This window comes from Oncorhynchus keta, chromosome 2, assembly GCF_023373465.1.
Source record: "Oncorhynchus keta strain PuntledgeMale-10-30-2019 chromosome 2, Oket_V2, whole genome shotgun sequence".
NCBI lineage: Eukaryota > Metazoa > Chordata > Actinopteri > Salmoniformes > Salmonidae > Oncorhynchus > Oncorhynchus keta.
Genome location: NC_068422.1, coordinates 81,207,882 through 81,228,814, shown reverse-complemented (window position 1 = coordinate 81,228,814; position 20,933 = coordinate 81,207,882). Strand labels below are relative to the sequence as shown.

Sequence of the window (20,933 nt, the reverse complement as noted above, 5' to 3'; positions counted from 1 at the left end):
GTGTCCAGGTGGTGTATTGAACACTACTGTTGTCATGTATCTAATGTTCTGTGTTGTGTTGTGTTGTGTCTAGGTGGTGTATTGAACACTACTGTTGTCATGTATCTAATGTTCTGTGTTGTGTTGTGTCCAGGTGGTGTATTGAACACTACTGTTGTCATGTATCTAATGTTCTGTGTTATTGTGTTGTGTTCAGGTGGTGTATTGAACACTACTGTTGTCATGTATCTAATGTTCTGTGTTGTGTTGTGTCCAGGTGGTGTATTGAACACTACTGTTGTCATGTATCTAATGTTCTGTGTTGTTGTGTTGTGTCCAGGTGGTGTATTGAACACTACTGTTGTCATGTATCTAATGTTCTGTGTTGTGTTGTGTCCAGGTGGTGTATTGAACACTACTGTTGTCATGTATCTAATGTTCTGTGTTTTGTTGTGTTGTGTCCAGGTGGTGTATTGAACACTACTGTTGTCATGTATCTAATGTTCTGTGTTGTGTTCAGGTGGTGTATTGAACACTACTGTTGTCATGTATCTAATGTTCTGTGTTGTGTTGTGTTGTGTCCAGGTGGTGTATTGAACACTACTGTTGTCATGTATCTAATGTTCTGTGTTGTTGTGTTGTGTCCAGGTGGTGTATTGAACACTACTGTTGTCATGTATCTAATGTTCTGTGTTTTGTTGTGTTGTGTCCAGGTGGTGTATTGAACACTACTGTTGTCATGTATCTAATGTTCTGTGTTTTGTTGTGTTGTGTCCAGGTGGTGTATTGAACACTACTGTTGTCATGTATCTAATGTTCTGTGTTGTTGTGTTGTGTCCAGGTGCTGTATTGAACACTACTGTTGTCATGTATCTAATGTTCTGTGTTGTGTTGTGTTGTGTCCAGGTGGTGTATTGAACACTACTGTTGTCATGTATCTAATGTTCTGTGTTGTGTTGTGTCCAGGTGGTGTATTGAACACTACTGTTGTCATGTATCTAATGTTCTGTGTTTTGTTGTGTTGTGTCCAGGTGGTGTATTGAACACTACTGTTGTCATGTATCTAATGTTCTGTGTTGTGTTGTGTTGTGTCCAGGTGGTGTATTGAACACTACTGTTGTCATGTATCTAATGTTCTGTGTTTTGTTGTGTTGTGTCCAGGTGGTGTATTGAACACTACTGTTGTCATGTATCTAATGTTCTGTGTTGTGTTGTGTTGTGTCCAGGTGGTGTATTGAACACTACTGTTGTCATGTATCTAATGTTCTGTGTTGTGTTGTGTTGTGTCCAGGTGGTGTATTGAACACTACTGTTGTCATGTATCTAATGTTCTGTGTTTTGTTGTGTTGTGTCCAGGTGGTGTATTGAACACTACTGTTGTCATGTATCTAATGTTCTGTTGTCATGTATCTAATGTTCTGTGTTGTGTTGTGTTGTGTCCAGGTGGTGTATTGAACACTACTGTTGTCATGTATCTAATGTTCTGTGTTGTTGTGTTGTGTCCAGGTGGTGTATTGAACACTACTGTTGTCATGTATCTAATGTTCTGTGTTGTGTTGTGTTGTGTCCAGGTGGTGTATTGAACACTACTGTTGTCATGTATCTAATGTTCTGTGTTGTTGTGTTGTGTCCAGGTGGTGTATTGAACACTACTGTTGTCATGTATCTAATGTTCTGTGTTGTTGTGTTGTGTCCAGGTGCTGTATTGAACACTACTGTTGTCATGTATCTAATGTTCTGTGTTGTGTTGTGTTGTGTCCAGGTGGTGTATTGAACACTACTGTTGTCATGTATCTAATGTTCTGTGTTGTGTTGTGTTGTGTCCAGGTGGTGTATTGAACACTACTGTTGTCATGTATCTAATGTTCTGTGTTGTGTTGTGTCCAGGTGGTGTATTGAACACTACTGTTGTCATGTATCTAATGTTCTGTGTTGTTGTGTTGTGTCCAGGTGCTGTATTGAACACTACTGTTGTCATGTATCTAATGTTCTGTGTTGTTGTGTTGTGTTCAGGTGCTGTATTGAACACTACTATTGTCATGTATCTAATGTTCTGTGTTGTGTTGTGTTGTGTTGTGTCCAGGTGGTGTATTGAACACTACTGTTGTCATGTATCTAATGTTCTGTGTTGTGTTGTGTCCAGGTGGTGTACATCACGGCCACCATGCCCTATGTGGTGCTGTTCGTCCTGCTGATCAGAGGCATCACTCTGCCAGGGGCTATGGACGGCATACGGGCCTACCTCCACATCGACTTTAAACAACTCAACGACCCCAAGGTCAGACAGGTCTTTAGAGTACAATACAGTGTGTTACTGAAATTAGGGATGCAATATTTCCAATAACTTACAAAATTCACAGTTTCCTGGAATCAAGAGAGAATTCACTAGAAATTCGGGATCCAACGAACAAGATTTCTTAAAACCTGGACATTTTGGAAAAGATACAAGAATTTGTAAACCCTTTTACTGAGAGACACAGCCTCAGAGTGCAGGACAGTGTTACTGCTAGAGCTCTCATAGTCACGTCCAATATGGAAATACATGTAATTCACTAATTTAGAAACCAAAACATGTGTTAGCTGTTTTTGTAAACAAAGTGGAGGGGAAAAAGTTTGGATTAAAACATCTGGGAAGTCGTGATTTTGCATAATATGCCATATTCAATATAGAATGCAGTAAATTAATGGTAAGGAGCTCTTTTTGAAAACATGGCCAAGGACTCATATCAGAGACGAGATTATTTAGAGCCAATAGTCAGTAGATAGTCAGTACTCAGGAGAGATTCTGTCAAATGTAGTGCTCTTCTCTGTATCGTATTGTAATGCCATGGGCTCTTTGGGGACAAATATTTCTTCGCTTGATTGAAGAGATAGTAAAGTGTTGGAAAGATGGGGGGAAAGGGGAAGGGTGAGTCAAAGGGCAGTGGGCCGGGGTCAGAGGCTGTCCCCTCTGGATCACACAGGCCACGAGGACAAATCTTTGAGAGCAACACAAAGTATCTTTCTATGTTCCTGCTGTAGGTGTGGATTGATGCTGCTACCCAGATCTTCTACTCATTGGGAGCTGGCTTTGGAGTGCTCATTGCATTTGCCAGCTACAATAAATTTGACAACAACTGTTACAGGTAAGACGTATCACTGTGTTGATATCACTGTACTGTCCTCAGTGCTTCTCTAACATGACCTTACAAGGCTTACATGACCTTCTATAACCCGTAACCAGGCAATGAGATAGAACAGATCCTGTGCTTAGTTTAGTTCTCTTTAGGTTTGTCTTTCCTGTTTTAACTGGACAGAAAGGTGATGTGTATCAGGCCAGTGGACCTTCTGGCTTGGAGCTAACAGGATAAGTGCAGGCCATGCTAGGCCAGATGATGGCTATAGCCATAGGCAGTGTCACCTTCCCTGCCATTCTGTCGTCCTCTAAACCCCTCACAGAGAAACAGACATTAGACTGTGGGGTCTGCTGATCCTTGTCATCACGAATAGGTTCCTGTGAAAGTAGAGAGGTGGGTGCTGCTATCAGACCCATTCTGCTTTAAAAAAAATGTGTGTAGATATATGGTCTCTTTTGTATTCCAGTTGTGTTTGTGTATGTATAGGTCAGTAGGTGTTTCCCTGGCTGCAGTGGTAACAGTACAGTAATGTTTGTCCATGGACCATTGTCCACCCATTCTGTAGACCAATTTCCCGGCCGCATCATGAAAAGTTGCATGCGCAGGTTCACACCAGAAAATGGGTTGTTTTCATTGAAGTGAATATGACCGCATCCAACTTCAGACAGAGCTCATGTATTCAGATGGTTATCATCTACAACATCCCAGATGTCGTCAGAGGATTGATTACCTAGCAAACTAGCAAGCCAGCAAGACAAGGTAAAATATCACAAATAGAGCTAGATAAAGAGAAGAATAATATACTTGTTGAACACAGCTAATTAGCTATAGCCATCAGTCATGTGTGTTTTTATGGTCATCACTCACTCCCTGCTACGTTTGTCAAGGTGTATAGCTATCTGCTACAAATCGTTTTGAATTTCCCACCTAAGAAACATATGGTTCTCAGAACAGTATGTGCTAACTGGGTATCCTGCATCATTCACAGAACATTGTGGAAGATTGTATGCAAAATTACTATAGGACTACGACGCTCTCACCAAGCTCTCGTAAAACATATGGTTCTCAGAACAGTATGTGCTAACTGGGTATCCTGCATCATTCACAGAACATTGTGGAAGGTTGTATGCAAAATTACTATAGGACTACGACGCTCTCACCAAGCTCTCGTAAAACATATGGTTCTCAGAACATTATGTGCTAACTGGGTATCCTGCATCATTCACAGAACATTGTGGAAGGTTGTATGCAAAATTACTATAGGACTACGACGCTCTCACCAAGCTCTCGTAAAACATATGGTTCTCAGAACTTTATGTGTTAGCTGGGTAGTGTTCATGTATCATTACAGCCAATTGAACATTTATAGATTACTTGTCCTGCAAAACACAGCTGAAGGCCTCATGTGTGTTCAGCTGGGCCATATTTGGGAGCTGAGAGGCTGAATGAGGACTTGTGAAAGTTGGCTGTTACATCCGTAGATATTCTCAAAGGACATCTGAATGGCGAGCAGCTGGTTGTATTATTCTACATATTGTACACAGATGGGAAGGTTGAGGTCAGACTGTGGTCCATGTTCTCTCTGTCTGTCTTGCTGACTGATCGTGGGTTGATGTCTGCTGACTGATCGTGGGTTGATGTCTGCTGACTGATCGTGGGTTGATGTCTGCTGACTGATCGTGGGTTGATGTCTGCTGACTGATCGTGGGTTGATGTCTGCTGACTGAACCTGGGTTGATGTCTGCTGACTGATCGTGGGTTGATGTCTGCTGACTGATCTGAGTTGATGGCTGAATGAACCTGGATGTCTGCTGATTGAAAGTTGATGTCTGCTGACTGATCCGTGGGTTGATGTCTGCTGACTGAACGTGGGTTGATGTCTGACTGATCTGGGTTGATGTCTGCTGACTGAACCTGGTTGATGTCTGCTGATTGAACGTGAGTTGATGTCTGCTGACTGATCAGTTGATGTCTGCTGACTGAACGTGAGTTGATGTCTGCTGACTGATCGGGGTTGATGTCTGCTGACTGATCTGGGTTGATGTCTGCTGACTGAACGTGGGTTGATGTCTGCTGACTGAACGTGGGTTGATGTCTGCTGACTGATCGTGGGTTGATGTCTGCTGACTGAACGTGGGTTGATGTCTGCTGACTGATCGTGGGTTGATGTCTGCTGACTGAACCTGGGTTGATGTCTGCTGATTGATCGTGGGTTGATGTCTGCTGACTGAACGTGGGTTGATGTCTGCTGACTGAACCTGGGTTGATGTCTGCTGACTGAACGTGAGTTGATGTCTGCTGACTGATCGTGGGTTGATGTCTGCTGACTGAACGTGAGTTGATGTCTGCTGACTGATCGTGGGTTGATGTCTGCTGACTGATCGTGGGTTGATGTCTGCTGACTGAACGTGGGTTGATGTCTGCTGACTGATCGTGGGTTGATGTCTGCTGACTGAACCTGGGTTGATGTCTGCTGATTGATCGTGGGTTGATGTCTGCTGACTGAACGTGGGTTGATGTCTGCTGACTGAACCTGGGTTGATGTCTGCTGATTGATCGTGGGTTGATGTCTGCTGACTGAACGTGGGTTGATGTCTGCTGACTGAACGTGGGTTGATGTCTGCTGACTGATCGTGGGTTGATGTCTGCTGACTGATCGTGATGTCTGCTGACTGAACTGGGTTGATGTCTGCTGACTGATCGTGAGTTGATGTCTGCTGACTGAACGTGAGTTGATGTCTGCTGACTGATCGTGGGTTGATGTCTGCTGACTGATCGTGGGTTGATGTCTGCTGACTGATCGTGGGTTGATGTCTGCTGATTGATCGTGGGTTGATGTCTGCTGACTGATCGTGGGTTGATGTCTGCTGACTGATCGTGGGTTGATGTCTGCTGACTGAACGTGGGTTGATGTCTGCTGACTGATCGTGGGTTGATGTCTGCTGACTGAACCTGGGTTGATGTCTGCTGATTGATCGTGGGTTGATGTCTGCTGACTGAACGTGGGTTGATGTCTGCTGACTGAACCTGGGTTGATGTCTGCTGATTGATCGTGGGTTGATGTCTGCTGACTGAACGTGGGTTGATGTCTGCTGACTGAACGTGGGTTGATGTCTGCTGACTGATCGTGGGTTGATGTCTGCTGACTGATCGTGGGTTGATGTCTGCTGACTGAACGTGGGTTGATGTCTGCTGACTGATCGTGAGTTGATGTCTGCTGACTGAACGTGAGTTGATGTCTGCTGACTGATCGTGGGTTGATGTCTGCTGACTGATCGTGGGTTGATGTCTGCTGACTGATCGTGGGTTGATGTCTGCTGATTGATCGTGGGTTGATGTCTGCTGACTGAACGTGGGTTGATGTCTGCTGACTGAACCTGGGTTGATGTCTGCTGATTGATCGTGGGTTGATGTCTGCTGACTGAACGTGGGTTGATGTCTGCTGACTGAACGTGGGTTGATGTCTGCTGATTGATCGTGGGTTGATGTCTGCTGACTGAACGTGGGTTGATGTCTGCTGACTGATCGTGAGTTGATGTCTGCTGACTGAACGTGAGTTGATGTCTGCTGACTGATCGTGGGTTGATGTCTGCTAACTGAACGTGGGTTGATGTCTGCTGATTGAACGTGAGTTGATGTCTGCTGATTGAACGTGAGTTGATGTCTGCTGACTGATCGTGGGTTGATGTCTGCTAACTGAACGTGGGTTGATGTCTGCTGATTGAACGTGAGTTGATGTCTGCTGACTGATCGTGGGTTGATGTCTGCTAACTGAACCTGGGTTGATGTCTGCTGATTGAACGTGAGTTGATGTCTGCTGACTGATCGTGGGTTGATGTCTGCTAACTGAACGTGGGTTGATGTCTGCTGATTGAACGTGAGTTGATGTCTGCTGACTGATCGTGGGTTGATGTCTGCTAACTGAACGTGGGTTGATGTCTGCTGATTGATCGTGAGTTGATGTCTGCTGACTGAACCTGGGATGATGTCTGCTGACTGAACCTGGGTTGATGTCTGCTGATTGATCGTGGGTTGATGTCTGCTGACTGTACGTGGGTTGATGTCTGCTGACTGATCGTGAGTTGATGTCTGCTGATTGATCGTGGGTTGATGTCTGCTGACTGTACGTGGGTTGATGTCTGCTGACTGATCGTGGGTTACTGTCCACAAACAGTCTTCAGGCTTTTACCTAGTTTGATTTCCAGGTGGGAGGGCCTCAAAGGCTCTCAAACAACATCCACTTTGAGTTTCGAGTCCTAAACAAGTCATAATGTGCTCTTCACCAAACCAAATGTAATACCATTTCATATGTTTAACAAGAGTAATAGTTAGTATATTACATTTACGGCATATCAAATTCAAATCAAATCAAATTTATTTGTCACATACACATGGTTAGCAGATGTTTATGCGAGTGTAGCGAAATGCTTGTGCTTCTAGTTCCGACAATGCAGTAATAACGAACAAGTAATCTAGCTAACAATTCCAAAACTTCTACCTTATAGACACAAGTGTAAGGGGATAAAGAATATGTACATAAAGATATATGAATGAGTGATGGTACAGAGCGGCATAGGCAAGATACAGTAGATGGTATCGAGTACAGTATATACATATGAGATGAGTATGTAAACAAAGTGGCATAGTTAAAGTGGCTAGTGATACATGTATTACATAAAGATTCAGTAGATGATATAGAGTACAGTATATACGTATACATATGAGATGAATGATGTAGGGTATGTAAACATTATATTAGGTAGCATTGTTTAAAGTGGCTAGTGATATATTTTACATCATTTCCCATCAATTCCCATTATTAAAGTGGCTGGAGTTGAGTCAGTGTGTTGGCAGCAGCCACTCAATGTTAGTGGTGGCTGTTTAACAGTCTGATGGCCTTGAGATAGAAGCTGTTTTTCAGTCTCTCGGTCCCAGCTTTGATGCACCTGTACTGACCTTGCCTTCTGGATGATAGCGGGGTGAACAGGCAGTGGCTCGGGTGGTTGTTGTCCTTGATGATCTTTATGGCCTTCCTGTGACATCGGGTGGTGTAGTCCTGGAGGGCAGGTAGTTTTCCCCCGGTGATGCGTTGTGCAGACCTCACTACCCTCTGTTGACGTTGAGTGTGAGGTTATTTTCCTGACACCACACTCCGAGGACCCTCACCTCCTCCCTGTAGGCCATCTTGTCGTTGTTGGTAATCAAGCCTACCACTGTTGTGTCGTCCGCAACTTGATGATTGAGTTGGAGGTGTGCGTGGCCACGCAGTCGTGGGTGAACAGGGAGTACAGGAGAGGGCTCAGAACGCACCCTTGTGGGGCCCCAGTGTTGAGGATCAGCGGGGTGGAGATGTTGTTGCCTACCCTCACCACCTGGGCGTGGCCCGCCAGGAAGTACAGTACCCAGTTGCACAGGGCGGGGTCGAGACCCAGGGTCTCGAGCTTGATGACGAGCTTGGAGGGTACTATGGTGTTAAATGGTGAGCTGTAGTCGATGAACAGCATTCTCACATAGGTATTCCTCTTGTCCAGATGGGTTAGGGCAGTGTGCAGTGTGTTTGAGATTGCATGTCTGTGTCTGCTTTGAGAGACTAGTCAAGGACCATATCACCTCCACCCTACCTGACACCCTAGACCCACTCCAATTTGTTTACGGCCCAAATAGGTCCAGGTAGGGTGGAGGTGATATGGTCCTTGACTAGTCTCTCAAAGCACTTCATGATGACGGAAGTGAGTGCTACGGGGCGGTAGTCGTTTAGCTCAGTTACCTTAGCTTTCTTGGGAACAGGAACAATGGTGGCCCTCTTGAAGCATGGGGGAACAGCAGACTGGGATAGGGATTGATTGAATATGTCCGTAAACACACCAGCCAGCTGGTCTGCGCATGCTCTGAGGGCTTGGCTGGGGATGCCGTCTGGGCCTGCAGCCTTGCGAGGGTTAACACGTTTAAATGTTTTCCTCACGTCGGCTGCAGTGAAGGAGAGTCTGCATGTTTTGGTTGCGGGCCTTGTCAGTGGCACTGTATTGTCCTCAAAGCGGGAAAAAAAGTTATTTAGTCTGCCTGGGAGCAAGACATCCTGGTCCGTGACGGGGCTGGTTTTCTTTTTGTAATCCGTGATTGACTGTAGACCCTGCCACATAACTCTTGTGTCTGAGCCGTTGAATTGAGATTCTACTTTGTCTCTATACTGACGCTTAGCTTGTTTGATTGCCTTGCGGAGGGAATAGCTACACTGTTTGTATTCGGTCATGTTTCCGGTCACCTTGCCCTGATTAAAAGCAGTGGTTCGCGCTTTCAGTTTCACGCGAATGCTGCCATCAATCCACGGTTTCTGGTTTGGGAATGTTTTAATCGTTGCTATCGGAACGACATCTTCAATGCACATTCTAATGAACTCGCACACCGAATCAGCGTATTCGTCAATGTTGTTATTTGACGCAATACGAAACATATCCCAGTCCACGTGATGGAAGCAGTCTTGGAGTGTGGAATCAGATTGGTCGGACCAGCGTTGAACATACCTCAGCGCGGGAGCTTCTTGTTTTAGTTTCTGTCTGTACGCAAGGGAGCAACAAAATGGAGTCGTGGTCAGCTTTTCCGAAAGGAGAGTGGGGCAGGGCATTATATGCGTCACGGAAGTTAGAATAGCAATGATCCAAGGTTTTTCCAGCCCTGGTTGCGCAATCGATATGCCGATACAATTTAGGGAGTCTTGTTTTCAGATTAGCCTTGTTAAAATCCCCAGCTACAATGAATGCAGCCTCAGGATAAATGGAGTCAAATAAAGTTTGTTCAGAGCCATCGATGTGTCTGCTTGGGGGGGAATATATACGGCTGTGATTATAATCGAAGAGAATTCCCTTGGTAGATAATGCGGTTGACATTTGATTGTGAGGAATTCTAAATCAGGTGAACAGAAGGACTTGAGTTCCTGTATGTTGTTGTGATCACACCACGTCTCGTTAACTGTTTGTTTCTGTCGGCGCGATGCGTGGAGAAACCAGCTGGCTGCACCGACTCCGATAGCGTCTCTCCAGTGAACCATGTTTCCGTGAAGCAAAGAACGTTACAGTCTCTGATGTCCCTCTGGAATGCTACCCTTGCTCGGATTTCATCAACCTTGTTGTCGAGAGACTGGAAATTGGAGAGAAGTATGCTAGGGAGTGGTGCACGATGTGCCCGTCTCCGGAGTCTGACCAGAAGACTGCTTCGTTTCCCTCTTTTACGAAGTCTTTTTTTTGGGTCGCCGGCTGGGATCCATTCCGTTGTCCTGGGTGAAAGGCAGAACACAGGATCCGCTTCGCGAAAGACATATTCTTGGTCGTACTGATGGTGAGTTGACGCTGCTCTTATATTCAGTAGTTCTTCTTGACTGTATGTAATGAAACCTAAGATGACCTGGGGTACCAATGTAAGAAATAACACATAATAAAACAAAAAACTGCATAGTTTCCTCTGTCGGCGCCGGAAGTTGAGCCATATCATGAATGCTTTTAAAAATATCTATATATTTATTACTTTCCAAATATACGTTATATTTCCATGGAAATACATGGGTAGCCATGAGAAAGACCCCCTTCTCCAATAGTGATCGACTATCGAGGATCGCTACGGGGCGCAATCGGGCGATGTAGGCTTGTACACAATTGCCCAACCTTAACACACACACAAACACACACACTCTCTATGTGTGGTTACAGTAGGCTAACGTATGTCAATGGTTTTAGGAACAGCAGCAACATCAGGCAAGATTTAGGCTATCAACTGCCTAGCCAGTTGTAGCTCAATCTTGGGTACAATTAAGTTTATCCTCATTACTGACAAAACTAAACTAATGGTGTTTTCCTAAAAACATTGACAGGTCAGGGAATCAGTCTCAAGATCATTCATCAGTTATTTAAAAATACCAATCGGAACAAGTTCTTCCAGTTTAAAAGTATTTTGTAAGGCGTTCCAAGATGATGGCGCAGAGTACATAAAAGCCCTTTTACCAAATTCAGTTGGGACATTTGGAACAGTTAGCAGGATAAAGTCCAGCGAACGAAGAGAGTACCCACCACATTTCTGAACAATAAAAATGCCCAAATAAAAAGGTAGTAAACCCAAAATGGCTTTGTAAATAAAAGTATACCAGTGACTGAGCCTACCAGTGACTAGAGAAGGCCAGCCAACCCTAGTATACAAAGTGCAGTGGTGCGTAAGGGTTTTGCAGTTTAAAATACATCTCAAAGTGCCATGGTAAAGGGTGTCAATTGATCTCAAACACTGAGTGGAAGCATTCACATATAAAATATCCCCATAGTCTAGTAAAGGAATAAATGTAGCTGGTACTAGCCTCCTCCTGGCTTCAAAAGAAAAACAGGCCTTATTCCTAAAATAAAATCCCAATTTCAGCTTAAATTTTTTTGTAAATTGTTGAATATGCAATTCAAAAGAGTGGCCGTCATCAATTAAAATTCCAAGATATTGAGGTTAAAACCTCAATCTCCTTGCCCTGACAGGTAGTAAAAGTTCAATTCTATGGTTTTTACTAGATTACTTAGTTTTTCGTGTTGTTTGTCTGTAATTTTTGTAAAGACTTGGTGCTGCCTATCTTGGTGAGGACGCTCTTGAAAAAGAGATTTTAAATCTCAATGAGCCCTTCCTGGTTAAATAAAGGTTGAATAATTTATTTATTTTAAATGATCACGTTCCCGCACTGACTGACTGTGTGGAGGCTCATTAATTTAACGTTACTTTAGCCTACATGCAACACTAGTAAACTTTTAAATTATATAGCTGTCGGCTATATTAGCCATGACTTACTGTTCTTTCTGCAGCTTCAAATGTCGAACAAAGTTGGAAATTGTTGCGCCTCCGTCTGTAATTTTCTTCCCGCATGTTTTTCAAGTTGCAATCTGTTTTTTGTTGATACAGCGTCGTCTTTATATCCGAAAATAATAATTTTGTGTATCATCTTTCCAAGGGCTCCATCTGAATTCACCCGCTGACGTTCCTCTGCACTGCCACGCACCAACTTTTCTCAGTTGGCACAAAGTGCTGCACACTTTTAATAGCATAACATTTTATATTGGGCTTGGGGAGGATATCAAATCAGGTTCGAGTCAAAAGGCTCAAGTCCCTGGCCTCCTGGGTGGCGCAGTGGTCTAAGGCACTGCATCACAGTGCTAGCTGTGCCACCAGACACTCTGGGTTTGAGCCCAGGCTCTGTCGCAGCCGGCCACGACCGGGAGGTCCATGGGGCGACGCACAATTGGCCTAGCGTCGTCCGGGTTAGGGAGGGTTTGGCTGGTAGGGATATCCTTGTCTCATCGTGCACTAGCGACTCCTGTGGCGGGCCGGGCGCAGTGCACACTGACCAGATCGCTAGGTGCACTGTGTTTCCGCCGACACATTGGTGCGGCTGGCTTCTGGGTTGGATGCGTGCTGTGTTAAGAAGCAGTGCGGCTTGGTTGGGTTGTGTTTCGGAGGACGCATGGCTCTCGACCTTCGTCTCTCCCGAGCCCGTACGGGAGTTGTAGCGATGAGACAAGACAATAGCTACTAAACAATTGGATACTTTGAAATTGGGGAGAAAAAGGGGGTAAAAATAATATAATAAAACAAATACATTTTTATTTTTAAAGGCTCAAGTCCAAGTCATGTCACATTAGTGTTAATGTCAAAGTTGAGTTGCAAGTCATCATATTTGTGACTCGAGTCTGACTCGAGTCCAAGTCATATAACTCGAGTCCACACCTCTGCTGCAGGGTTCCTCGGACTCAACGAGCCTCCAACGGAAGCCGGACCGTGTAAGGCGGGCGGCCATCCACAAGTCGAGGGTGCAGAGGAGCAGGTGTCGGGGGAGACAATGGACTGGTCCTAACCAGCTTGAGACAGGAGACATGAAAGGACGGACTGACTCTCATGGACCTGGGAAGTTGGAGATGATAGATGACCGGGTTGATGTGACCTCAGGATATTGAATGGTCCTATGTAGCGTGGAGCGAGCTTCCGCGATTCCAACTTTAAGGGAAGATCACAGGTGGACAGCCACACCCGTTATACCGGTCGGAGGAGTCAAAGAGGTCTTCAGTGCCGGTTTTCCTGATGTTGGTGTCAGGCAGAGGAGTGGAGCAAGGAGGATCGCACTCTGATCCAGATGCGATGACATCGTCGCTGATGGCACCTCCGCTTTGGCCTCTTGTTCAGGAAATAGGGGACGGCAAATTGACACTCAAATGGCGAGTTCAGCAGTGTGTTATGAGCATACTCTGCCCAGACGAGGAACTTGCTCCAGTTGCTGGTTGGCCCGCTCAGTTTGCCCATTCGACTGAGGGTGAACCCCGATGAGAGACTCAGGGAACAGAAGGCCTTACAACGGGGAACAGAAGGCCTTACAATAACATACGACAAACTGAGGCCCATGATCTGAGACAGTGTTCGGGGGAACTCCGTGTAGTCGAAAGACATGGATAATCACGAGATCAGCGGTCTCCTTCACTGAAGGCATCTTGGGTAAGGCGATGAAATGGACTGCCTTGGAGAACCGATAGACCACCACCAGGATAGTGGTAAGCCCTTGAGATGGAGTTAACCCTGTGATAAAATCTACAGACAGATGAGACTTGGGCCGGCTGGGGATGGGTAGAGGTTGGAGCAACCCGGCCGGTCGCTGAAGTGAAGACTTGCTTTGGGCACAGATGGAACAGGCCGCAACAAAGGATCTCACATCCTCCATTATGTTGGGCCACCAGAATTTCCGCCTCAGAAACGCCATTGTCCGATTAACCCTTTGACGCCCAGTTATTTTAGAGGAGAGTCCCCATTGTAGTACTTGGGACCCAGGCTGATTGCCGGGGTCAGGTTCTTGGGTCTGGGCTTGTCGGACTGTGGTCTCAATACTCCATATCACAGGGGCCACAATGTGTGAGCTAGGGATGATGGGCTCGGGATCCCTCAACTCATTGGAGACATCATGTTGGAGCGACAGGGCATCTGCCTTCTGATTCTTGGATCCCGGGCTATAGGCTAGTGTAAAATCAAACATGTTAAAAAACAGAGTCCACCTGGCAAGTGTTCAACCTCTTGGCTTCTTGAATGGAGACCAAGTTCTTATGGTCCGTCCAGATCATGAAAGGATGAGGTGCCCTCTCCAACCAGTGTCAGCTGGGGATGTAGAGGGGCGAGTGAAACCTGTCTCCAGCAACTCCCGGATGTAATTGTCCATGACTGCTGCTTCAGGGGTTGAGAAGGAATACAGACGACCCCAGGGAGCCTTCATGCATGCGCCTGTCACGGTCCTGTGGACTCAGACGTGTGCGACCCAGCTGCATGGGATCCTCCATGCTAGACCCGGTGGCCTTGGGGTGCTCAGGAAACCGGAATGCTGGAGTGGTGTCAAAAGGGTGCTGTCTCCCCCGTTCCCGGTTGTCAAGCCTGATTGCCAGCATTTTCAGGTACTCGAGGTCCTCTCCCAGTACCTGAGCAGGCAGTTCATCTTTGATGGAGTTAGACAGACCCTGATGGAAAGCGGTAACCAGTGCCTCCGTATTCCACCAACTCTCGGCGGCAAGGATGCGGATCTCAATGGCCCCTTGGTGGAGGTTGAACATTCGGCTGGCCACTTCTCATCCAGCAGACTGGGTGGTTGAAGACTCATCGCAGCTTGGTAGTGAAGGCTACTACGGATCTGCAAGAGGGTGGCTGCTGTTCCCACACCGTCATTGCCCACGCCAGGGCCTTGCCCAAGAGTAGAGTGATGATGTAGGTGATCATGGCCCGATCGGTGTGGAACAAGGAGGACTGTAGTCCGAACACCAGAGTACACTGAGTGAGAAACCCCTTGCATCCTCCCGGGTGACCGTCATACCGCTCAGGGGCTGGGATCTTGGGTTCCCGGTGCAGGTTCCCTGGAGGAACCACGACTACGGCTGTAGCACTGGCCGATGAGACCTGTGCATTGGATCCTCCTGGGTTCGGGGCGTGCCATGGTTGGAGGGACTCGGCAAGTACCGGCAAGGTTCCCGGAGCTGTTCTTGCTGCCGTCCTAACACTGCTCCTTGGTGGGCTACCACATTCCAGATCTGGGAGATCTCTGCTGGGTCCATGTTGGCAGAAGCTTGCTGTGATGTGGTGAGGTTGGACCCAGGGCTTGGTGGTGGAGTGGGGGGTTACGGCCCCTTCGTTCTTCTGTCTTCTAATACCTTGACAGGACCCTCAAGACAAGACCCAAGATATGGTTCCAATAAAAATGTTGGTTTAGGTTGACTATAGTTCAAGGAAACAACAGGAAGTCCAATAGTTAAAGTGTTATTATTTTTCTAAAACCTGTCCTGGTACTATCATGGTAGCTTTATTATTCTAAACATGTTTTATGTGTGTGTGTTCTCTTCCCAACAGGGATGCTATCCTGACCAGTACAGTGAACTGTGTCACCAGCTTCTTTTCAGGTTTCGCCATCTTCTCTGTGCTCGGCTATATGGCCTACAAACACGGAGTCAGGATAGAGGACGTGGCCACCGAAGGTGAAAGGAACCCTACTAGATATATACACACACACACTCACACACACACACACACACACACACACACACACACACACACACACACACACACACACACACACACACACACACACACACACACACACACACACACACACACACAGGCAAGAACACGAACACACACACAGTAAGTGGTGCGGAGGATGACATACATAACACACCCAGACCCCACACACTCCAACAACACACCTAACTTCATTTAGAACCAGATTGATGACCAAACTGTCCACAGCATAGATACCTCATAAAACACAAAGAAAAAGATAGGAAGATAGACATGCCTTATTAGGAAACATACAGTTTGAGGTTATATTGCAGGCTGCCCAGAGTATTCTCTTTTCCCTGGCCAGCCCACAGAGTGCTGTGCTTGTATGGAGGATCCACCCAGGCTATGACTCAGCTAGCATAGACTCAACACATGAACAGTCCCTGTCTGACCCTGAGTGGAGCGAGGGGAGTCACCCCTCGTGAGGGGAGTGCTCTAAGGGAGGACAGGATTTTGACAACACTCAGCAGTCAGTCATCTACACACCATTTAGAGAGTTTCAAACCCAGTCAAAACATCTATAAATTCATCATGGAACTAAACATTCCTCAAGCTTACTGTTACTGCTCACTAAATCAAACAACTTAAAGGAAAGATTCACCCATTTTGAATGTTATACCGTTTTTGTTACTCTATAAGCAATTTCATGTTTTCATGTATATCTGAGCTACTGCCATTCAAGCAGGCAGAAATACAGCCGGTATGACCAGTGATGCAAAACTCGCCATACCGGCTGTATTTCTGCCTGCTTGTACGGCAATAGCTCAGATACACATGAAAACATGAAATGATCTCAGGAATCGATCGAACATCGCTCAGTGATGCACAAAAATGATATAAAATTAAAAATGTTTGAATCATCCCTTTTAAGAATGAGCAGCAATGTGAAACGCTTTTAATATAATTGATTGCAACAGTAGCTGAGAGGCTCTGGGGTTCAGATGGAATTCAAATACCAGAGAACATTTCAAACTGTTTTTTTTAAGGCAAACAGTTTCCAATAAGTCACATAAATACTGGCCTGCTGTGGAGAGGGGTTGGCAGACATACAAAAAGAATGGGATCTGTTAAAAATCTGCTTTGCTCTGTTTTCTACTTTCCACTGTCTCTAGCTGTCTGTCATTTCTTTGTCATCTTGTGTCCTCACTTCTGTCTTTCTCCATCCGCTCCTCCTACTTTCACTTTCCTTACCATTGTTAAATCATCTCTTATTTCCTCTAAAACGACCTTGTGGACAGGGTCAAGCTCAGGACAAGGAAGTTATATATCAACATCCCACCCAACAATTTACTGTTTTATTTCAGCATCCCACAACAAGGCACCGTTTTATAGACTGATGGTAGTCAGTTGGCTCTGGTATGTCCTATCACAAGTGTCTCTATCTGTGTGAGTGCAGGTGCAGGACTGGTGTTCATCATCTATCCTGAGGCCATCTCCACCCTGCCTGGATCTACGTTCTGGGCCATAGTATTCTTCATCATGCTGCTGACTCTGGGCATCGACAGCTCTGTGAGTTACTGGCCCTCCTCAGGGTTGAATGACTGCATGCTATGTCCAACCACAAGGTACATATTGCTACTGACCTTTTGGTTCTATCTTATGGTGGGTTTATCTGATCTATCTAGTGGATTTACAGTATGTGAAGATTAGAATACTATATAATCTCCTCCACTCTATCTATCTATATCTGTCTCTGTCTCTCTCTCTCTCTCTCTCTCTCTCTCTCTCTCTCTCTCTCTCTCTATCTCTATCTCTCGCCCTGTCTCGCTCTCTCTCTATCTGCACCTCTCTCTGTCTCTGTCTCTGTCTCTCTCTGTCTTGCTCTATCTCTCTCTCTGTCTGTCTCTCTCTCTCTCTGTCTCTGTCTGTCTGTCTCTCTGTCTCTGACTCGCTCTCTGTCTCTCTCTTCTCTCTCTCTCTTCTCTCTCTGTCTGTCTCTCTCTCTCTGTCTCTGTCTGTCTCTGTCTCTGACTCGCTCTCTGTCTCTGTCTCTCTCTTCTCTCTCTCTGTCTCTGACTCTCTCTCTGTCTCTGACTCGCTCTCTGTCTCTCTCTCTCTCTCTCTCTCTCTTCTCTCTCCCTGTCTTGCTCTCTCTCTATCTGCCCCTCTCTCTGTCTCTTTCTCTCTCTGTCCCTCTCTCTGTCTCTCTCTTTCTCTGTCTCTCTCTCTGTCCCCCTCGCTGTCCCTCGCTCTGCCTCTCTCTGCATTATTCTACATTCCCATGGTTGCAGTGAGTGCTCTAGGTATTGTCTAGACTAGCAGCAGTGTGGGAAGGCTGTTGTTTTGACTGTTACCCACTAACCATGATGTGGAAAATCACATGCACCGCAACCTGAAACACAGGAAAACTTTGTTCACAGAGATTTACATTTTTCCTCATTCAATTTCTCAGTTACACAAGGTGATAATTTACTGTAAATGAAGAGATAAAGGAAATTCCACAGCAGGGGAACATTTTCTTTTACAGTAGAAGTCATGCCCAATGTAGCACTGTACTAAGAAAGCTAGGTCTGATCATTTATATTCTAGGCCAAAGGTATTCTGTTTGGGTACGAAGACTGTGTGATTCTGTTACATTGCTGCTGTAGGCACTACGGTTTATGTGTTTGTGCCACTGAATCATCCTCTGTCATCATCCCCTGTCTGTCTGTCTGTCTGTCTGTCTGTCTGTCTGTCTGTCTGTCTGTCTGTCTGTCTGTCTGTCTGTCTGTCTGTCTGTCTGTCTGTCTGTCTGTCTGTCTGTCTGTCCGTCCGTCCGTCCGTCCGTCCGTCCGTCCGTCCGTCCGTCCGTCCGTCCGTCCGTCCGTCCGTCCGTCCGTCCGTCCGTCTGTCTGTCTGTCTGTCTGTCTGTCTTCTAGATGGGCGGTATGGAGGCAGTCATCACAGGACTGTCGGACGACTTCAAGATCCTGAAGAGGAACAGGAAGCTGTTCACCTTCGCCACGGCATTCGGAACCTTCCTTGTCGCGCTCTTCTGCATCACTAATGTGAGGTCACTTCCTGTTCCTCTGAGTCACATATGATTTCCATAGTTGTCATATGATTGCATAAATCAAACCAAAGAGACACAAGATAGAGTGTGCCTCTGTGATTTAGGTGGATCAGTCACAGGAAAGACAGAAAAGGGAAACCCCTGTCCAACCATGTGAAGTGTTGTTATTGACTGACTGGATAAGCTCTGTGCTTCATGCTTATCCTTGTCAGCTCACAGTAGTTAGCTGCAGCCAGGTTGCCCTCAGTAACATCTGCAACAACCTTTTGTCATTGTGTCTCTGTATCTGTCTCTCTCTCTCTGTCTGTCTCTCAGGGAGGTATATATGTGCTGACTTTGTTGGATAACTACGCGGCGGGGACCTCCATCTTGTTTGGGGTGCTGATTGAGGCCATTGGGGTGTCCTGGTTCTACGGTATGTATAATCGGTCCCCCTTAGCCTAGTACAGAGGCACATACTAATTCTGACTTCTTACTGTGGTGAACCTGCTTATCTACTGTACCTTTCCTCATCCTCTTCTGTTGTTCATTAGAGCCCAGCCCTTTGTTCTGTCCATCCCTCCATCACCCCACCCTCCATCACCCCCTGCCCACAGCTGCCCTCTCCTGGCCTGCCCTCTCCTCTGCTGGGCTTTCTCAACCTCCCTAACTCCCTGCCATCTTCACTACCCAGGCCCTGCAGCTACACCTGACATTTACTGGCAGTGTAGAGACACCGTGCTTCCCTTCCTTAGACCTCCTCTGTTAACCCCCTTTCTCCATCTCTCCCAGTACTCCTCTTTCCATTTCTCCATACACTCCCTCCCTCCTCTTATCTTCTAGACTGCCTCTCTTCACTAATAGATCTCCATCTCTCCCAATACTCCTCTCCTCTGTGTAAGAGAGAGTAGTGAATGATTATATGGTGTGTGAACAGTCGTATGCAGTCTGTTTAGTGTTTTATGTATTGCACAGAGTTAATACTGTACGTCGACAAGATGACTTGTGCTTTATCTTTAAACTACAGCCCCTCGATGTACACCATGATTTAAGTTCAGCATTAACTGTTGAAACTGAACCTCATGAGGAGGTGAGACAGACAGAGCATGCCAGATGCTGAGCTGTTCTAGGTTAGGCCTGATCTGCCCTGATAAAGAAACATTATGCCCAAGCTATAGAAACATCATGGTTGTGTACCACATTCCCTATATAGTGTACTACTTTTGGTCAAAAGTGCCATTTGGGACACAGTCCATCTCCTTATAGGCAGACTTAACCCTCTGTGAAATTATATTATAACATACTTGGAAGGCTCAGAGACTTTTATGAAACAGATATCATTGAGCTGCATTTTTACTGCTGTGTGAACTCATAATTATACAAGAAATTGGAGTTGTGTGCCATGAAGCTCTTTCTCAGCCAATGCTCCATCTGTTATGTATGGAAATTGATAATGGGGGATGTTAGTTCTCCTGTGAACTTGAGACATCAGAAGCAAAGCTGAGTGTGGGTGCAAATAGTATTTGTTTTCTTTAAAGTACGTTGAGTGTTTGATTCAACCTTCCCATAGTGCCAGATGGGCAGGGTTTATACTTTCGGGACTGTTGGTTGTATTGCACCGGGCAAGCTCAATCAAGCTCAGCTTCAGTATTTGTAAGGAAACAAGTACTATTTGAACCCAGGTCTGCAGTGGGTTTATGGGTCTGGTTCTGTGTGCGTGAATTCAATTCTTGGTCTTCTGCCCTGTGTTTCCTCTCCAGGCGTGGACCGATTCAGTGAGGATATCGAGCGCATGATGGGCTTCAAGCCAGGTCTCTACTGGAGGCTGTGCTGGAAGTTTGTCAGCCCCACCTTCCTACTGGTGAGACCCCTGGGGGGCAAGAAAGGGCTGGTTGGGGGACTGGGGTGGGGTGGAAGCCTTTGGCATGGTGCTGGGAGTAGGGATGGGAGGGCAAAGTATCTGACACAAGCCTAAGGTATTAAACAAATTGTAGGAATCATGATCTATGGTATGTCATTGTGTTTGAAGGAGGAAATGAGGAAATTCACAACAGAGGTTTCTTAATTGTTACTGGCTGCTATATACTGTACTATAGTCTTTTTAAACTCCTATTATGTGCCAGCAATTCGTAATTTGCCACAGGAAATATGTTTTCCTATTATATATTTTTAAAGGTTGCTCGCCTCCATGTTAGAAGTACTGTATCTCCAAGAATAGATTAGCATCACATGAACTCTGCATGAAAACTGATTAAACTACAACATAACTTTGTTTG

The 20,933-nt window shown here is 45.8% G+C and overlaps 1 protein-coding gene across 1 annotated transcript in view; it reads left to right on the top strand.

Annotated features, from left to right (window-relative positions):
- The window catches only part of LOC118376015 (sodium-dependent noradrenaline transporter-like), a 111,629-nt gene that overhangs the window by 73,694 nt on the left and 17,002 nt on the right, over positions 1-20,933 (top strand). The window contains exons 5-11 of the mRNA XM_052484976.1: positions 2,123-2,257; positions 3,001-3,104; positions 15,477-15,601; positions 17,083-17,195; positions 18,545-18,673; positions 18,994-19,093; positions 20,418-20,518. Coding sequence (XP_052340936.1) covers positions 2,123-2,257; positions 3,001-3,104; positions 15,477-15,601; positions 17,083-17,195; positions 18,545-18,673; positions 18,994-19,093; positions 20,418-20,518 — 807 coding nt within the window. The remainder of the gene's footprint in view (positions 1-2,122; positions 2,258-3,000; positions 3,105-15,476; positions 15,602-17,082; positions 17,196-18,544; positions 18,674-18,993; positions 19,094-20,417; positions 20,519-20,933) is intronic.